This window comes from Squalius cephalus, assembly GCF_949319135.1.
Source record: "Squalius cephalus genome assembly, chromosome: 6".
NCBI lineage: Eukaryota > Metazoa > Chordata > Actinopteri > Cypriniformes > Leuciscidae > Squalius > Squalius cephalus.
This window is the reverse complement of record NC_137127.1, coordinates 3,638,877-3,657,815: the sequence shown is the minus strand read 5'-3', so window position 1 is coordinate 3,657,815 and position 18,939 is coordinate 3,638,877. Positions and strand designations below refer to the sequence as shown.

The following is an 18,939-nucleotide window of genomic DNA, read 5'->3' as shown; positions in this document are numbered from 1 at the left end:
TTCAGTTTTCAATAAAAATATGTTGCAAAAAAAAAAAAAAAAGAGAAGAGGCCTCTCTCTCATAACAGAGAGTTGTTTTGTAGGCACTTCGCTCCCTGAACTCTGTGTTGTGTATACATGAGCTTAGCTGTTTCCCACGTTGTAAGAGAAAACACTAGAGACCACATTGGTGTGAGTGTGGCAGGCCTCCTCTTCTTCGAGAGTCATCCTGCTGAGGCATCCGTTCCCCGTAGCCCTGTGGAGGCGCTATTTGTGAAATCACAAAGGTGCTCCATCATTAAAGCACGAAGCTTGGGCAGTGGCTGTAAGGAGGTAGTGCTACTGACAGCCTGGTGCCTACCAATAGGTGGATTTAACTCTGAGTTAAATGTGTTTGTGCTTGTCACAGCCATGATTGGCAAACATCCCCTCAGCATGGCAGTATTTCGTTCCCCAACGTGTCTCAGGACGCAGTGCGAGATCTCTTTCAAAAGGGAGCATCTCGGGTTACAAATGTTCCCTGAGAAAAGGGAACGAGACACTGCGTCTTGTCACCATGCCTCTGGGCTGCCTGCACAGTCCCTTCAGACAAAGAAGGGGATGACATGTTCTCTAGGCACCCTTTTATACTTCCTGGTCGCACTAGTAGTGATGTCATGGCTGACGCCAGCCAATATGATTGTCGTGATTATACAGTACTTCAGTCATCATTCACGCTCAGGCGTTCCCCAAACGCAGGACGCAGTGTCTCGTTCCCTGTTCTCAGGGAACAAGGGTTACAGTTGAAGGGAGTGGATTGGAATCCACTGCTGCTTCAATGTATATGTAATGAGTGATTAAAATCAAGGTATTAATCAATATTTTTCCTTCTAAATATCAAATGAGTTGAATGACTTCTCTGGAGATTTTACTTTGTTATAGAAGTTACCAGTGTGATTACTGAAATGTTCTTTTCATGTATTCATTAATGTCAGTATTTGATATTTGAATGCAGTAACATTGCTTGCCTATTTATCCCAGCTTCCAGAAATTAAATAGGGACTTGTTTTGTGTTTGAGAAAGGTCCTCAACATGTTAAAACACATAGGAGTCATTTAAGTCTATAGTTTAAGGTACCATTTGTCAGTTAAAGCCTATAGTTTCCATTTAGGATAAAGTGTCCTATCCTGAGAGAAAGAACTTGTTATCTTGATGTTTTGAGACGAGACTCCTGTTTATAGTTAGAGTCTGGCCAAATCCAACCTTGGAAAAGAGGTGTGCCGGGTGTGTGTGTTAGTCTTCTTGCTTACAGGTTAAGGAACCACTGGCATTGTTGGAGATTGACTGAGTTGTTGTTCGAGACATGCTGGCACCCAGCAACCCAAATCTGTGACCTGGAAGGTCATGACGTGCCTGACTTCAGGGTCTGAGTGTCAGCTGCATAAGCTATGGAGATATGCTTCAGTCTATCTGTATATGTGTGGAAAATTACTATGTTTATCAATTTCTTAGCCAATCAGAATCATTCAACCTGTAATCAATGACGTAGCTTAGACCTTGGAAATGGTATAACTGCTGTGATCTTTGTAACTGTAAGTGGGGCGGCCTACGAACTCCTGTGTGAGTCTTGAAGCTGACTTCTGCTGATGAAACTGCAAACTATCTTCAGTAAAACTTTTCTTCTATTTTTTATAATTCTGACACCGGGTCTTCTTTCAAACATCTGGTCATTGGGTCCTAAACTGTTAACCCCTAACACGGTCATAACCCGAGACGTTATTTTTAAATTGACGGATTAATAATATTTTATAACTAACTTAAAATATTTTTATTTAAAACTACTGCAAATTAATAAAAAAAGAATAACTCACCGCAGCACCTTCAGTTGACAGTCTGGATCCTGTAGTAAATCATCAAGCTCCTTCACTCCTGATTGTCCAGGATCATTTCCTGTGAGATCCAGCTCTATCAGGTGTGAAGGGTTTAATCTCAGAGCTGAAGCCAGAGCTTTATAACCTTCTTCTGTGATACCACAGTTTGCAAGTCTACAACAGAAATGAAAATATAACATTCAATTTATAAATCAATTATTCTTAAATTTACCTGAACAAATTTTAAGCCCTAAAAGGATATAGGAAGAAAAAAACATAGGATATAGAGTAGGGGTGGAACGGTACATGTATTCGTATCGAACCGAATCGGTACGGGCGTCACGGTTCGGTGCATAAATTTACACGGAGAATATACGGTATAAAAATAAATAAAACTCGCGTGCAAATTAATTAATGTAATGCGGAACTACTGTTAGATACGCGGGTTCTTTAGGGACACCTAATCTGTAGCCCTGCCTTAAGATAGGTTTGTTTATACTTTCGCCTGCCTCCACAGCGCGAGCCTCTGCTGACCGCGCGCGCCTCCCCAAATGGACGAGGCATTTATACTTCGCGCTCGCCGGTGTAGGCTACTATTCTTTGAAACGACAGGGTGCGACTCGGTGTAATTGTCCTCTAAACCATCAGGAATCAGCGGTGAGAAGTAAGGTACACTCGTGAATTATTTTAGTACAACACCACTTTAGTACACCAAACCCACACTATAAACGAATCGTGTAAAGCAGTAAACCAGATTGTTCCTTGTGACATTAGAAAAAAAAAAATGGATATGAGAACGTAACCTACAACTAAATTAACGTTATCTTACATAATTTCTAAACATTTTTATTTAGTTTTGTGAACCTTTTTATAAAACATGGCCATTTATTTTTATTTAAAGGGCTTATGTCTGCTATTGTAGGCTCATTTTGTTAATGTAAGCAACTAATTTAGACGCAAGAACTGGGTGCCGGTGCTGTGAGATGTACATGCTCGGCCAGATTCGGCTCGAAGTCGTGCGTCTTCCGATGCGGAACCGTGCGCGCTAAAAAGCCAACGCACGCGACCGCCCACACCGCAATGACGACATTTTGCCGTGCGCACCCTCGCGCTCGTGCGTCCGCACATAAATAAGAGATGCTTTATTTTCAGTTTTATAGCTGATTGTCTTATTTTGTTTACATCTTACTTTACACACTTCAGGGCAGGCTGTAGCAGCTAGCTCAGGGGAGAGACTGTATGACACTATGTGGTACAGCCTGAGACATGCACAATACAAAAAATTGCCTTCTGCATTTTTGTTTTGCTTTTCCCTCCATTGTACCGAACTCGTACCGAACCGTGATGTCTGAACCGAGGTATGAACCGAACCGTGACTTCTGTGTACCGTTCCACCCCTAATATAGAGGCAAATAAAAGACGTAGAGACCTTTAATATGTTAGAAATCATCTAACCTGAGTTTCTCCAGTTTACAGTTATTTTTCAGTCCTTCAGAGAGCAGTGTCACTCCTGAATCCTGCAGATTATTATAGCTCAGGTCAAGATCCTTCAGAATGCTGAAGTCTGAACTGAGAACTGAAGCCAGAGCTGAACAGCTTTCCTCTGTTAGATCACAGTTACTGAGCCTAAATAAAATATTACAAAACATGATGAAGATACACAACTGTACCATTTTAACTGTAGGAAGTCGAGAAGAGATCAGCAGACTACAACCTGAAAAGATTATTTGATCGTTATGAATTTTACTTTCCAGCTATTAGTAATACTGCTTTTTAAAAGTCTATAAAAAATGTAATCTCATATAGTTGCTGTTTAAGTTTGACCTGAATGAGCCATTTGTATTAAAATGAGTTGTCTAATCAGTGAGAAGTATTCAAACCTTATTTGAGACAATTTAGAGTGACTGTTAAAAGTTCCATATTCTAGGTCAGGGGTGAAGGTGTCTTTATTAGTACCAAGGGTATACTGAATTTTTTACTTAAGTAATTGCTTTAAATTATCGTTACAAAGTGATGTTTCTTTAGTGAAGTTGGTATCAATCCATCTGTCAGAATCAACTTTTATGCATATCCTGTGTTTTACTCACCCTAATGTGCAAAGTAGTCTGGTGTAAAATGACTTTCACATACTGGTATATGAATTTACTTGGACACATTCCCTTCATAAATGAAATGGGAGTTTATGGAGACTCTTATGTTTATTATTACAGCCATCAACAGATCAGTTATAATGTTTATGTAGCAGAGGCATACAGTAGGTAGTCAACCAGAATGCCTATTACCGCCGCGCCAAAACCACCGTGGCAAAAATAAACCAGACACATTTCAAAGCTATTCGCGAAATGACCGCCAGGTGGTGCAAATGAATATTGTGGAAAACAGCAGAAATTGCCGCATTTTGAAATGTAGGTGGGGTTAATGTCAATTAACAGTAAGAATGACATACAACTATGGTAAACAATATAATTTTTTTAGGACAGAAAAATTGAATTAAGTTAAAAATAGAGACGAGAACAATATAGCCTTTCATATTGCAGGTCAAGATGTCGGATTTGTTCAATGTATGGATCTGTTTTGTGTTATGGATCTGAAAAATTTATTCCGTTGATTTGGCCGGGTATGACTGTCAGTCATCTCAATTTCGTGAATAATTCACAAAACAATAATTTAGCAGATTAAAGACGAGCTTCATCATTTTCATTTTCTGATGCGATCGGCTGACAATCTTCCTTCATCAGATTTGTCATTTGTGTAGCGGCTCTACTGGAATGTAGCAAATTATGTTGTAATGTGCCATGGATAATTAAACAAAACGCTTGACTTAAAATAACACAGTCACCCATTTAAGCATCAAGAACGGTGAAACATAAACGCTGTTGGACAACATCGGTTAACAGCATGTAGGCTACAATGAGATTCTATCTCGGATCACTTGAAGCTCCGTGAGACTTATGTTGTTGCGTTGACCACAGATCTACCGTCTGAGCGGTGTTAAAGGTGAACTAAGTAACTTTTTTACATTAACCGAACAGCTTCGGGGTCATTGGAATAGTTATGACTTTTTTTGTGTTGAATGGTGGTCGTCTCGCACCCCCCCAAGTGCCTGTGAGCCGAAAAACCACCCTTGCAACTTTGGGCCGGCGGGCCGCTGGCCTCTGTCCTCAGCATCAGGAAGTATCGCATGATATCAGGTCTCGCGATGTAACTAATTGCTTTACGGCACTGCACACATACACTATCTAAACATTTATATGCTAGCCTTCTGTGTATCTTACATACCTCAGTGGACATGGCTCCGTGCGTTCGCCGGGTTCTTTGAAAACAAATACACATGACGAGCGGGAGAAGATGGGCGAGTCGCCAACGAGTTTTGACGACGGTGTTGACAAATATCTATTCCGAAGCTGTAGGGGGAGCTCTATAGAGAACCGCGAGCAAAAAGTGAGAAAACAGCAAAGCTGCATAGTTCTGCTTTACGATAACGTCTTATGCTCTTGCAAAGCCTCATTGATGTAGCCTAATATGTTTCCATTGCAATGTTTTTGTTGAAATGTTTTCATTATTTATTCAATTTAATTACGGTAATTTCAATATTGTGATTATAAATTTCTTTACCTACAATGTTTCACTTGAATTGATCTGCTACCAGTTTTCAATCGCTCTCAATGAGCTGCGGCGTGGCGGCGGATTACGCAATAGAGAGAATAAACTGACACTTTTCAAAGTCTGTGATTGTAGCGCCTCTTAGCGGTAAGAGGCTGGGTGAAAAAAATGGATTGGGTGAATTTTAACCATTATAGGCTGGTTGTTTACACACACTGTGGACACACATATGTGTTCAAACACCTTATAAAAGTAATTTTTGCATAATAGGTCCCCTTCAATGAACAATAATTTAGCAGCCAAATGTTACATTGCGCATATGGAATGGTTTGTATTCTTTCTGAGCTTAATGTCGATTCGGTTTCACTTTAAATAAATTAATTTCGGCTTGTTTGCCTAATTTGTTTATATTTATAATTTAATATAAATTTACAGTTTTTTTTCCAAAACATTCTTGTTTTGAATAGGCTACCATTTAATTTCAAGGGGACCTATTATGCAAAATTTACTTTTATTAGTTTAAACACAGGTGTTTCCACAGTGTGTCTAAACAACCAGCCTATAATGGTAAAAATCCTCCTTGTTTTATAATCCCCATAAATCATTAACAGCATAGTTTATGATGATATGTTCATCATAAGTTTATTCAGCTTGTGATATGTGTCAGCTACATAAACATTATGTAATAATAGGGCTGGGCGATTTAAATCGTGAGATTGTTATGCGCATCTCGTCAGTAAAGCCGGTTCCTTGATTAGTAGTAAATCGCCATCACCTGCTTTCAGATGGAGCGGCATTTACTACAAAGAGCCATAGTTAACTGACAAGCTGAGCCATATCGCATTAAAATCGCGGACGTATCGCCAGCGATAATTAATGCGATATGGCTCAGATAGACGCAAGACGGCAAGTTGTATTTGAATGAAACGAGAGAGCGCGTCCATTGCGATACATGGATGTGCGCGGTGTTATAATGTGTTGCTATTGACGACGGTCATTATATGGAAGGAAATGCCACAGAGTAGAATCTTGCTTTAAAAAGTGCATAGAGCTGCTTGTTTTATTTGTTGTTTGTTGATTTTCAAATATAAAACTTGTTGAAATGGCTTTAGTGTGAGCATCAACTATTTTTGAACACTTTCATCTCGTTTTAACAAAACTGTGATATTATTGATAATCACAAAAATTTTGGTCACTATAATCGTGATATTAAATTTTCACACCGTCCCATCCCTAACCAAAACAAAGGACATGATTATAGATTTTAGAACTCATGCTTCATGTTATGACACTATGACCATTAAAGACCAGGTGATGGATTGTGTAGAAGGCTTCAAATATCTTGGGACAGTCATAGATTCTAAATTGAATTTTGAAAATAACTTTGAAACTATGTCAAAAGAATTTACTGTATGTTTTAATGCTATTACAATTTTTTTTAAATATGGATTGCTCAATCTCCTGTCTGCACAACAAATTTACCCTCAGGTACTAATAAAAGACACCTTGACCTTGATTACACTGAATGTACATTGGATGAACAGATTAGTCGATTCAGATATTAACTTCGTTATATCTGTTAATTCTTAATAATATTTCAAATTTACCACAATTAATTAACAATATTTCCCTTTGTTCTAATTGTTACATCAAATAACTTACCAAAGTGTCTCCAATTTACACTTTACAATCTCCCGTCCAGTGCAGAGCAGCTTCACTCCTGAATCCTGCAGATTATTATTGTTCATGTTCAACTCTTTCAGACTGGAATCTGATCCAAGAACTGCAGCCAGAGCCGAACAGCTTTTGTATGTCAAGTTACAGTCATTTAGCCTACAAACGAATTACAGATTACAGAGTTTTCTACATAATACTTGTGTACTAAAATTATAATAAAATAGTCAAATTAGACTTTATTTCCACTGTATTCATTAGAGGAAAAATATAAATAAAAAAACTACTGATACAAATTAACTATAGATGGTATACATTCATATATGTTATACAATTAAGAATTAAAGCAGATAAAAACAAAAAGTAAAAGACTTACAGAGCTCTTTTGGAGGTTTTGATGACCGCTGATAGTCTAATTAGACACTCGTCTGATTTCTTAAATTTCTCAAGCTCAAAGTCCTCCAGCTCCTCCTCTGATGTCAACAACACAAAGACCAGAGCAGACCACTGGGCAGGTGAAAGGTCAGATGAGAGACTTCCTTCTCTAAGTTGTGTTTGAATGTCTTTAACCAGAGTTTGGTCATTCAGTTCATTCAGACAGTAGAACAGATTGATGGACCTTTCTGGAGATACATTTTCTCCTAACTTTTGCTTGATGTACTGAACTATGTCCTTGTTGATCTGGTCATTGCTGTCTTGCTGTGTCAACAGACCTCGTAAGAGTGGATAATTAGACTGAAGTGATAGACCAAGAAGGAATCGAAGGAAAAGATCCAGATGTCCAGTGTCACTTGTGAGCGCCTTGTCCACTGCAGTTTTCAGCAAATCAACCATGGCTTCATTTTTGGTTTCCTGCTCTGTAGACTCTTGAACAAACACACTTTTCTTGCTGCTGTCTAGAAAAAGATGTGCATAAAGGGCTGCAATAAACTCTTGAATGCTCAAGTGAACAAAGCAGTACATGGTACCAATAATGATTCCCGTTTCCACTTTAAAGATCTGTGTACACATCCCTGAAAACACTGATGCTTTATCGGCATCAATACCACAGTCCATCAGGTCTGTGTCATAGAAGATCAGGTTGTTTTTTTCCAGCTGATGAAATGCCAGTTTCCCCAGTGAAAGGATGGCATCTTTATCCCAGGAAACATCTGGTCTGTATTCTCCATCATACTTTTGTCTGCTCTGATGAATCTGAAAGCGGAGAAAGTGTGTGTACATTTGTGTCAGAGTCTTGGGAAGGTCTTCAGTATTTGGTTCCTGCAGTGTAATAGAGGCGTCCTCAGTCTGATTTTTTGTATTATTTATTTTCTCCTCCAAAATGTTTTGGAGAACAGTGGCTGCAATCCAACAGAAGACTGGGATGTGGCACATGATGAAGAGACTCTTTGATTGTTTAACGTGAAAAATGATTCTGTTGGCCATTTCCTCATCATTGAATCTTTTTCTGAAGTACTCTTGCTTTTGTGCATCATTGAACCCTCTGACCTCTGTAACGCGGTTGATACAGTCAGGAGGAATCTTAGTGGCAGCTGCTGGTCTGGTGGTGATCCAGATGAGAGCAGAAGGAAGAAGATTTCCCTTGATGAGGTTCGTTAGGAGAACATCCAGAGAGGCTGATGACGATACATCACACCACGTCTCATTGTCCTTAAAGTTTAAAGGAAGGCGACATTCATCCAATCCATCAAGAATGAACAGGACTTTGTATTTATCATCTCTTGTAAGGTTCAGTCTTTTTATCTCTGGGAAAAACTGACTAACAAGGTTCATCAAGCTTTGTTTTTCTTTCTCCTTTAAGTTCATCTCTCTGAATGGAAGAGAAAATATGAAGCTGATATCTTGATTTTTTTTTCCTTCGGCCCAATCCAGAATAAACTTTTGCACCGAGATGGATTTACCGATGCCAGCAACTCCTTTTGTCAGTACAGTTTTGATCTGCTTGCCTTGTTCAGGTGATTCAAACAAATTTGTGCATTCAATCTGTATCTCTTGTGATTCAGCACGGCTGGAAATCTCAATCTGTCTCACCTCATGTTCTGTATTGACCTGGTCACTGCCACCCTGAGTGATATAGAGATCTGTGTAGATGTCATTCAGATCTATGGAGTCACCTTGCTTTGCAATTCCTTCAAACACACATTGATACTTCTTCTTCAGGTTCGATTTAAGTTGTTGTTGATGAATAAAGACAAGCTCATCTAAACACACAAACAGAAATTAAAATACTTGATCCTACTTTTCTCACCTGACTTTAAATGACAACATGACAGATGGTCATGAGCCTCTTACCTTTTAGAGTATCTGCAAGTTCATCTTGCTTCATACTTTTTAGGAAGTGCAGTGTGATATCAAGAGCTGCTTCTTTGATGCTACACGTGTCATCTATATAGTCCTGCACAAAGTATTGGGTGTTCTCCTTTTTTAGTATTTTCTTAAACTTTTCCAGCTCATTCTTTAGGAATACAATCATTTTCTGCTCAAGGTCCTAAAAGCATAAAAACAAAGATGGGTACAACAACAAAATGTAACCAAATTCACATCCATATATGAAACATATGGTTAAACAAATTACAAATAAAAAAAAAAACTGCAGAACACCAGTTAGCTTGAGCAAACTATTTATGCAATACTTTTAGGTAAAATTATTGAAAGTACCTAGTTAAATGACAAACAAGTGTTTGCCTATATGCAGTTTTTACAGGTGCATTGCTGCTGCTGGATTATGCTGTTTACTTCTTAGACAAAGGCAGTAAATGTAACACACATACCAGAATTAAGGTAGGCAAAATTAACATTACAGAATGTCAATATGACTGTGCCCCAAATCATACATAAATTACAAATCATACAGAATTGTAGAGTTGCTAAATATTTTTTACATATAATTGCAAGTTTAATGAAGCTGCTTGTCTACCAACATGAAAATATATGAGTCTAGCATTGTTGACATGTGGATGTTTACACAACTGAAATGCTAGGGGAAATGCTAAATACATTAATTAGTTGTCTTTTTTTAAATAAAAACACTATTTTACATTTGTTGAAAAAAAAAACATTTGTTTATTATAATATAAATGTGAACAATAAATACAAAACCATATTTTTCCATACCTGAAAGACCCTGTTGAGATTTTCTCTGAACTTCTTGAAGCGGTAACTCTGAAAGTCTGTTTTTTTCTCATGCTGAATCCTGTTAGCAAAATAAATGTGGTCATTGTTTATAGTATATCTAATAAAATACAGTATGTGCAATATTAGACAAAACTAGAACTGGAAACAGCATTTTTTTGCAAACAAATGTCACAATTTGGTTATGTTTCATGTTCTTATTTTATGTCTGTCATGTGATCCCCTGTTCAAGTCATGCTATCTGGACATGTGTTCCCCCTTGTCTGTTGTGTCATGTTGTCATTGGTTCATCATTTCATTGTTCACAGGTGTCCCTTGTCTAGTCATTAATCTTGTGTGTATTTAAGCCCTAATGTTTGCTGTGTGTCTTGGTCTAGTTTTGTTCCACTGTAACTGCTGTCGGTAAGCGACATGCCATGATCTTGAGTCATATCATGTTTTTTTTCTTATGTTATTATAATCAAAGCTGCACATGGGTTCTATCCACTGATCTATATACTGACTGGATAACTCATGACGTTCTAAACTGCCAGTAGGCAGTGATGCCACTGGAAGTGTTTAAGCGGCCATCTTATTCCCTAACAGCAGAGGGCTCCAATGGCCGTTATACAGAGATTGGTAGCTCCGACGCTATATCCACGCTTCAAAAACAGGTGGTACAACTGGATGCCAAATGTGAAGATCTGGAGGGAAGATCCAGAAGTAACAATATTCGCCTCGTCGGATTTCCCGAGGGAGTTAAGGGTTCGCATCCAGCTGACTTCGTCTCTCAGCTTTTGCAGAGCTTGCTGCATCTCCAGGAGAAACCTCTACTAGACAGGGCACATCGCAGTTTCACAGTAAAGAATTATTTCACATTCAAAATTTGATCCATATCGTGTATGACACAACCTAAAATAACGCAACATCTAAGTGGGAGGAGTTTCACATTTGTCAGTTGGAACTGTAATAGAGTGAACAATTCCGTTAAGCGTAGCAAGATACACAAGATCACCTCCAACATTTAGGAGCCCACATTGTCTATCTTCAAGAAACACATCTTACAATGTACGACCACCTATTGTTAAAGAGAAGATGGGTTGGGCAGGTATTTCACTCCAAATTTCAGGGTAAAGCCAGGGGCGCTGCAATACTTATACACAGGTCAGTTCCTTTTGTGTGCTCTGATGTCATAGCAGATCCCAATGGGAGATTTGTCATTGTCACAGGTAAAATCAGTAATTTTCCAGTTATTCTCGCCAATGTCTATGCGCCTAACTGGGATAACGATAATTTTTTTAGACATTTATTTTCTGTACTGCCTGATACCTCTTCTCAACAACTTATTTTGGGAGGTGATTTTAATTGCTGGATTAATCCCAAACTCGACCGCTCCTCTATTAGACATAATACACCATCAAAGTCTGTAAAGGTGATTCAGTCTTTTATGGAGGATTTTAAGGTCTCGGATCCTTGGCGTTTTTTTTAACACGTCTGGGAAATAATACTCTTTCTTTTCTCAGGTTCATCATACTTTTACTCAAATTGACTTTTTTTGATAGATAACAGGTTAATTTCTTCAGTTGAGCTATGCTCATACAACGCTATTGTTATTTCAGATCATGCCCCGGTTAGTATGAAGATTTGTGTTAAGGAACTTGAGGGCACACGGCCACCGTGGCGTTTAAATACCCGTTTGTTGTCAGATAAGCATTTTGTGGAATTTGTGTCTAATCAGATAGATTTGTTTATATTAACAAACAAGTCTTCAGATGTTTCAGCATCCCTCCTTTGGTAAACTATGCTGGCGTACTTAAGAGGGGAAATCATCTCATACACTGCATATAGGGAAAAAAGGAGGAAATGTAAACTATCAGAGATTGTTCAGAAAACCGCCCATATAGATACTATCTATGCAGTTTCTGCATCCCCAGATACATATAGGGAGCGTCTTGCTCTACAGGCAGAATTTGACATTCTTTCATCATGCTATGCAGAGAATTTAATGCTTAGATCTAGATACAAGTACTGTGAAGAGGGGGATAAGGCAAGTAAGCTGCTGGCCCATCAATTAAGACAGGATTCATCCTCGCATCTCATTCCTCAGATTCAAACCTCATTAGGGGTAACAACAAACCCCCAGCTAATTAATGCTCATTTTAAAGAATATTGTATTTCCCTATATACATCTGAACAAACTGATAACCCCCTTGCTTTTGATGTCTTTTTTAGCAAACTGAACACACCCACTGTCGATTCTGCTGCCCATTTGGAAGAACCTATTAGTGTTGCACAGTGTACCGATACTTCAAAAGTATCGCGATACTCGGAAATTAAAAACGTCACGATACCTAAATTTATCAGTATTGATACTTAAAAAAAAAAAAAAAAGACGTCTGTGTTTTTTTCCTGACGCACGCAGCAAAGAACCTGCCGCTGTCAGTGTCATGTGACAAAACACTACAGAGATGGTTGCATGTGCGAGCACAAGTGGTCCACGACTCGTAGAACAAGATGACGCGAGGAGTGACATATGGAAGTACGTTGCCTACCTTGCTCTGTTTCATGGTGCACCGATACTTCAAAAGTAAATCGGAAATTAAAAACGTCACGATTCCTTAATTAATTAGTATCGATACTTCTAAGAATGACCGCGTTCCAGATTTGTAAGGCCGGCGACACACTGGCTGCGTGTCGTGTCCGTTTTTATTTCGACTCCCATGTTAACTGCCTGCGTGACACACGAGTCTGGGCGCAGCTCGAGACGCGCGGAAAACGCGTGCATGCTATAAATAGAACCGACGCCTATTTTTCACGCGTTTCAAGCGTTCCCAGGCAAAATAGAATAGGAAAAGATGTTTCTATGTCATTTTGACACGAATACATATTAATAAATGACATTTTGGTGTTTGAAAGTTTTGACAAATACAATATAAATGTAATTTAAAAAAATATTATCGATTTTCAAATATTGCACCTCTCAATACAGAACGAATTATTCTGTAGCCTATTTTGCCGTCAACACTGCCGACGTTGTCTTTGCTGCTATATATTTATGTTTAACATGAAGTATAGGCCTTCCACAACTCTCTCCCCCACATGTCAAATATATCACCAATGAGGCTTATCATATGTTACCAATATTAAACACTGTTTAATATAATCGCTGTTCATATTTTTATTCAAAGTTCAGAATCAAGATAAAGCTCTTATGTTTCTTATGATAAATGAGATAATGCTGCTAAATTTATTAAAAAAAATTACCTTGAATGTCATTGCTCTAATTTATTTTTTATATTTTTATATTTCATATTTTGTTCAAATGTTTAATATATCTGCTGTTCATATGTTCATTTATTAGTGTGTTATATGATTAGAATGTTGTCCCGGTTTTAAAATAAAGCACAGCAATGATATTTGAGAGTGTTTCTCCCTTTTCAGGAAAAGTATCGAAAAAGTATCGAAATCGCAATACTTGACTTGGTATCGGTATCGAAACAATAATTTTGGTATCGTGACAACACTAGAACCTATCACTATAGAAGAACTCACTCGAACTGTTACCTCTATGCAAAATGGTAAATGTCCAGGGCCGGATGGGTATCCAGTAGAGTTTTATAAAAAAAAAAAATTTGACAAATTGGCCCCATGATGATTGACATGTATTTTGAATCATTTGATTCACTCAAGCTCCCTCAAACACTCAATCAGGCTTCTATCTGTTTGATATTAAAGAATAATAAAGATCCCTTGCATTGCACTTCTTACCGCCCGATCAGTCTTCTTTAACTTGATCAGTCTTGTTGACTTTAAACTCTTATCTTATCAAGTTGTTGGCAGTACGTTTAGAGTTCATCTTACCATCCATTATCTCTCTGGATCAGACTGGGTTTATTAAAAATAGACACTCATTTTTTAATATTAGGAGACTGTTTAAAATTGTATACAATCCCTCTTCTTCTGTTGTCCCAGAGGCTGTAATTTCATTAGATGCAGAGAAAGCATTTGACCGGGTGGAGTGGAAGTCCCTTTTTTACACTTTAGAAAATTTGGTTTTGGTCGCAAATTTATTTCTTGGGTGAGGTTACTGTATTCTGGCCCACAAGCTTCTGTCAGGACCAATAATACTCGTTCAGGATATTTTCCCCTCCACCGGTCCACTCGCCAGGGATGCCCTCTGAGTCCGCTTCTCTTTGCCATTGCTATTGAGCCCCTCTCTATTGCACTGCAATCTGATTCTTCTATAATGGGCATAAAAAGAATGGGTACAGAACAAAAGGTGTCTTTGTATGCGGATGATCTTCTCTACATTTCAGATTTGGATAGGTCAATACCTACAGCGCTTGGTGTCTTAAAGTCCTTTGGTTAAATTTCTGGTTATAAATTAAATCTAAGCAAGAGCGAGATTTTTCCACTAAACTCTGCAGCTAGGAACTACCCTTTACATAATTTTCCATTTAAGATCTCCCAACATAAATGTACCTATCTTGGAGTTTGCATCACGGATACATTTATAGACCTTTTTAAATTTAACTTTTGCTAATTAGCTTCTCCAGATGGAGAAAGATTTTGAGCGCTTGCCTGATGACGCAAGCGTACCGCGGTTCGGATAGAAATAATATAATGTGAACACAGTCCATTGGGGGCAGGGGCAGGGGCGGGGGCAGGGGCAGGGGCAGGGGCGAGCAATCAAACTCGGGTTCGGAACAGGCAATCGAACCAAGTGTGAAAGCACCCTAAGTGTTTAATAGCGACACCTTTTGACAGCTTCAAAAGAGCTTCGTGCAGAGTTTACCGTTACTTACATTAACCCATACAATTTGTATTATGCATTTCCTGAACATGTACTTGCTAACTAATCAAACACTTTATTTGAACAAACTACTGATCTATAAAACACAATCGGTCTTCCGACCTTTTACTATTATATCAATTGATTTTGATATGCGCGAGGGAGAGAGAGCAATACAGCGCTTGTGTTGTTTGAAGACAGTATATGCGCCCTGTCCACTGATCTAAATTATACGTTGTTACGACGACTTATTTGTTCCCTCGTTTTAATAAAACGTGGACACGTTCAACTAATTCCATCCCTCATTTTGATTGTAGCATATGAGCGGTTCATTCATTCATCCTTTGGTTTTGAATCACATGACTCATGGCTCGGTGTATCTACAACAATGAACATTCCTTATGAAACCCAAAAAGCTTTTAGCCTCTGAACTCATGTATGTAAATCAAACTCTCTGCGAGCTAACTGACCAGCCTGGTGCCAGCATGGCTGGGTTAGATGGTTCTCTAACACCTTTTACGAGCCTCTAGACACACTCCAGAACCTAAAATCAACATTCTTCTCCATCAAAGGGACCCACAAAGAGATAACAAAACTTTCTCCTGCTACGTGACACACCCCCACACACACACAAACATCCTTTGTGTTTAACTTAGAGATATTCTTTTTTGATACATGTACAATTCCATTATGCATGTTGATTAGTGTTGTTTTGATCATATAGTCATGATCTTCAAGTGTTTAGCTCTGAAATATATTTTTGAAGAATGTTTCTCCTCTTTCAGCGGCTCATCAAGCTCCTCTGCTAGAGAGATAACGGAAAGCCAACATTTCGACGCACACACATACACAAACTTTGAATATTAAACTTAGAATATAAGCATGTCATATGTATCTCCTATACTCCTGTTTACCAGACAGGTTATATTCGCTTCGTTTATGATGTTTATTTGAATGAACAAACCTTAAATGTGTGTAATTATGCATATCTTATGTAACTTTGTGTATTCCTATAATCTTTCATATGACATGTTTTATATCATTGTAAATCTTGAGACTTAACGGAGTTGAATCTCGATAATAGATTGCAATGATATGATTATTACTATATGAATCGTCTTACTAGAGTATTAAGACAACACCATAACTCCCTCGAGTGGGTGTCTCCCCCAGAGACAAAGAAACTTCTTCCCGCTCTGAAATCTCTGAAGGTGACTGGTTGTTCGCGCCAACAGAGGTGAACCGATCCTTTCCATAAGAGACCCGCACAGAGCTCGCTCTCTCTCTCTCTCCCCTTCGGAAACTCGGAGCACTTTTACGAACCCTCTTCGTCAGCGAGAAGATCCATATGGCTCCCTTTTTGGGAGCGTTCTCTGTTTTACTTTTTCTTTAAGTCTTTTCTTTATTTTCGTCTTCGGACTCTCCCTACGTTCAGCAAAGCAAACGTAGCTGGCAACCTCAACTTTAAAGAGACTTGAACATCCCGCGGCCGCGCTCAACCGAAGCAAGCCCTGCTTTCTTAAAGAAACACACGCACGCTGCTCCTAGGACACACGCACGAACTCGGCGTTCTTCAGCAACAAAGAGAACCATTTTGCAAGATAAGTTTATTGAACTTTTAATGTAATCTGATTTCTTGTTGTCTCTCAAAGGTGACCTGGTCTGTGATTTTGCCTAACTGTGATCTTTTCTTTGATCGCACATGTTAGTTTCACTTTCTCTCATCTCTCCCATTTTCCGGTCTCATCTCCCTCATTGTCCGATCTCTCTCTCTCCCTCATTTTCGTTATTCGTTTAGTCTTGTATTTTGTTTACGTGTTCTGTATATACATACATATTTACTCTGTGTGAATTGTAGTTATGTATTCATTAGTTCAATTATTAAATTTCATATATTCCTGATTGTCTCAATGCTCATTTTACGAAGTCAATGATTTGTTGATCTTAAGCTACATGCTTTATCTTGTTACGATTTCAGTAACCTAATTTTATAAGAACAGGAGAGTTGTTTTCATGGCCAGAAAATAGCTTTCTTTGAATTATAAGAAATAGATAATTTTGTTGAGAAGTTGATGGAATTAATTTTACGACCAGTTTGCGGGACAAACAACTGTTTAATTAATACATTAATTTCCCTTAAAATGTATTCTGATTAATTGATCTGAAAGAGGGACCTTTTGGTATATTAATGATTAAATTATAATTCATTGTAATTGAATATTGATGTATACGAATGGGTCTTCAGCTTCAATAATTTATTAATATTGTAAGAATATCTTTGATTAGATGAATCAACCCAATTCATAATTTTGATTCCCTATAATCATTTGAGCTAAGTCATATTCCTTACAGATTTAACGAATTACAATGTGGCCACAATATTGTAAAACATGCAAAGAAATTGCCGTTTTTCATTTTTTAATAAGCAGGAAAATTTTCCGACTTTACACAAATACCCATTTAAATGCTTAGGATGTTTGCGTTGTAAGAATGAACAGGGAGACTTAAGATTTGAAAACAGTGTCTCGTTAGGCAATGTTTTCTCAGTCAAATCATAACATAAAACCTATTGATTCAATAGAACGCGTGAGCTCACTAGGGAATACCAATATGGCGGCACGGTGGCTTCACTGTTTATGACGTCATGAGCTACCCAGTCATTATATATAGATCAGTGGATCTATCTTCAAACTTGCCTGGATTCATTACAACAAATCTACAGTATGTTGATAAGGAGCTTCAAATGTATATAATTTAAGATCATTCTCAAGATCAGTATGACCAGTGTTTTCTTTTTTTATTTCTTATGGGATATTTTTTTATTTCATGAAGGTATATGCAAGCATCCTTAGTGATTAATCTCTGTAAAAACTGACTGAAGACATCAATGTCACAGTCCAATAGCCAAAGAGAGTATTATCACACAACTCACCTGACAAAGCAAATAAACATTGTCTTTTTAAAGGGATAATTCACCCAAAAATGAAAATCCTGTCATTTACTCATCCTTAAGCTGTTCTAAACATGTATACATTTATTTGTTGTCCTAAACACAAGATAAGATATTTTGAAGAATGTTCATAACCAAAAAGTGCATGGTCCCAATTGACTCCCATAGAATTTTTTCTTACTACTATGGAAGTCAGTGGGGCTCAACAACGGTTTGGTTTTCATCATTATTCAAAATTTCTTGTTTTTTGTTCAGCAACTTGAGGGTGAGTAAATGATGATAGAATTTTCATTTTTGGGTGAACTATCCCTTTATGTATTTTAACACGTATGCAAGGTGCTGAATTTTCTTCAAAAGGCACAATGTACGACATTTTAAAAGCCAGGTCACTGGCAAAAAAAGAAAAAAATTATAATAATAATTATGAATTCTAACATGGTGAATTGTTTATGTTGTAAATTAAACTAAAATGTGAACTGTGTTATTTAAAAGTTGTGTTTGTGTCCCCAGCTGTTGAGAAGAAAAGATGCGAGTTCCACATCACTGTTCATTCCCTTCTGAACCTTTAGACTTTCCCACCGTGCAATTTCTGCACCGATATTTACTGTGGTATTTTGTCCTTTGTTACTAAATCACACAAAACAACAAATCACATGGAAACTAAAAGATTCACAGATGTCACAGATACCTCTATCCAACACTGATCATTTCAGAAAAAGGTTTTAATGTAAATAAAGTCTCATGATACTCACTAAAATACTTTCTAACACAGTATATATGTGACCAACAAGAAACACAAGAAATACCTTTTGGTAGATGTTGTTTTCTTACTGAAGCTTGGCAGTACACCATCTTTTGAACGGTCACTCCTCATAGACACTAAGCTGGACTCAGGTAAGCCGGATCTTTCCCTAATACACAAAGAGCAAACAGAATCGATTTATCGCAGGAGGTCCCACTGTAACTGATATCTACATCTG

The 18,939-nt window shown here is 37.9% G+C and overlaps 2 protein-coding genes across 3 annotated transcripts in view; one reads left to right on the top strand and one right to left on the bottom strand.

Annotated features, from left to right (window-relative positions):
* The window catches only part of LOC307160070 (uncharacterized protein), a 719,517-nt gene that overhangs the window by 221,860 nt on the left and 478,718 nt on the right, over positions 1 to 18,939 (top strand). The gene's annotated exons all lie outside the window — the stretch shown is intronic.
* Positions 1 to 18,939, bottom strand: part of LOC307160071 (uncharacterized protein) — a 130,926-nt gene that overhangs the window by 93,138 nt on the left and 18,849 nt on the right. For both annotated transcript variants that reach the window (XM_079873885.1, XM_079873886.1), the window contains 7 exons: positions 18,766 to 18,870; positions 10,221 to 10,299; positions 9,399 to 9,594; positions 7,483 to 9,307; positions 7,095 to 7,265; positions 3,285 to 3,455; positions 1,830 to 2,003 (listed from right to left, as the gene is read on the bottom strand). In XM_079873885.1, coding sequence (XP_079730011.1) covers positions 1,830 to 2,003; positions 3,285 to 3,455; positions 7,095 to 7,265; positions 7,483 to 9,307; positions 9,399 to 9,594; positions 10,221 to 10,299; positions 18,766 to 18,870 — 2,721 coding nt within the window. The remainder of the gene's footprint in view (positions 1 to 1,829; positions 2,004 to 3,284; positions 3,456 to 7,094; positions 7,266 to 7,482; positions 9,308 to 9,398; positions 9,595 to 10,220; positions 10,300 to 18,765; positions 18,871 to 18,939) is intronic.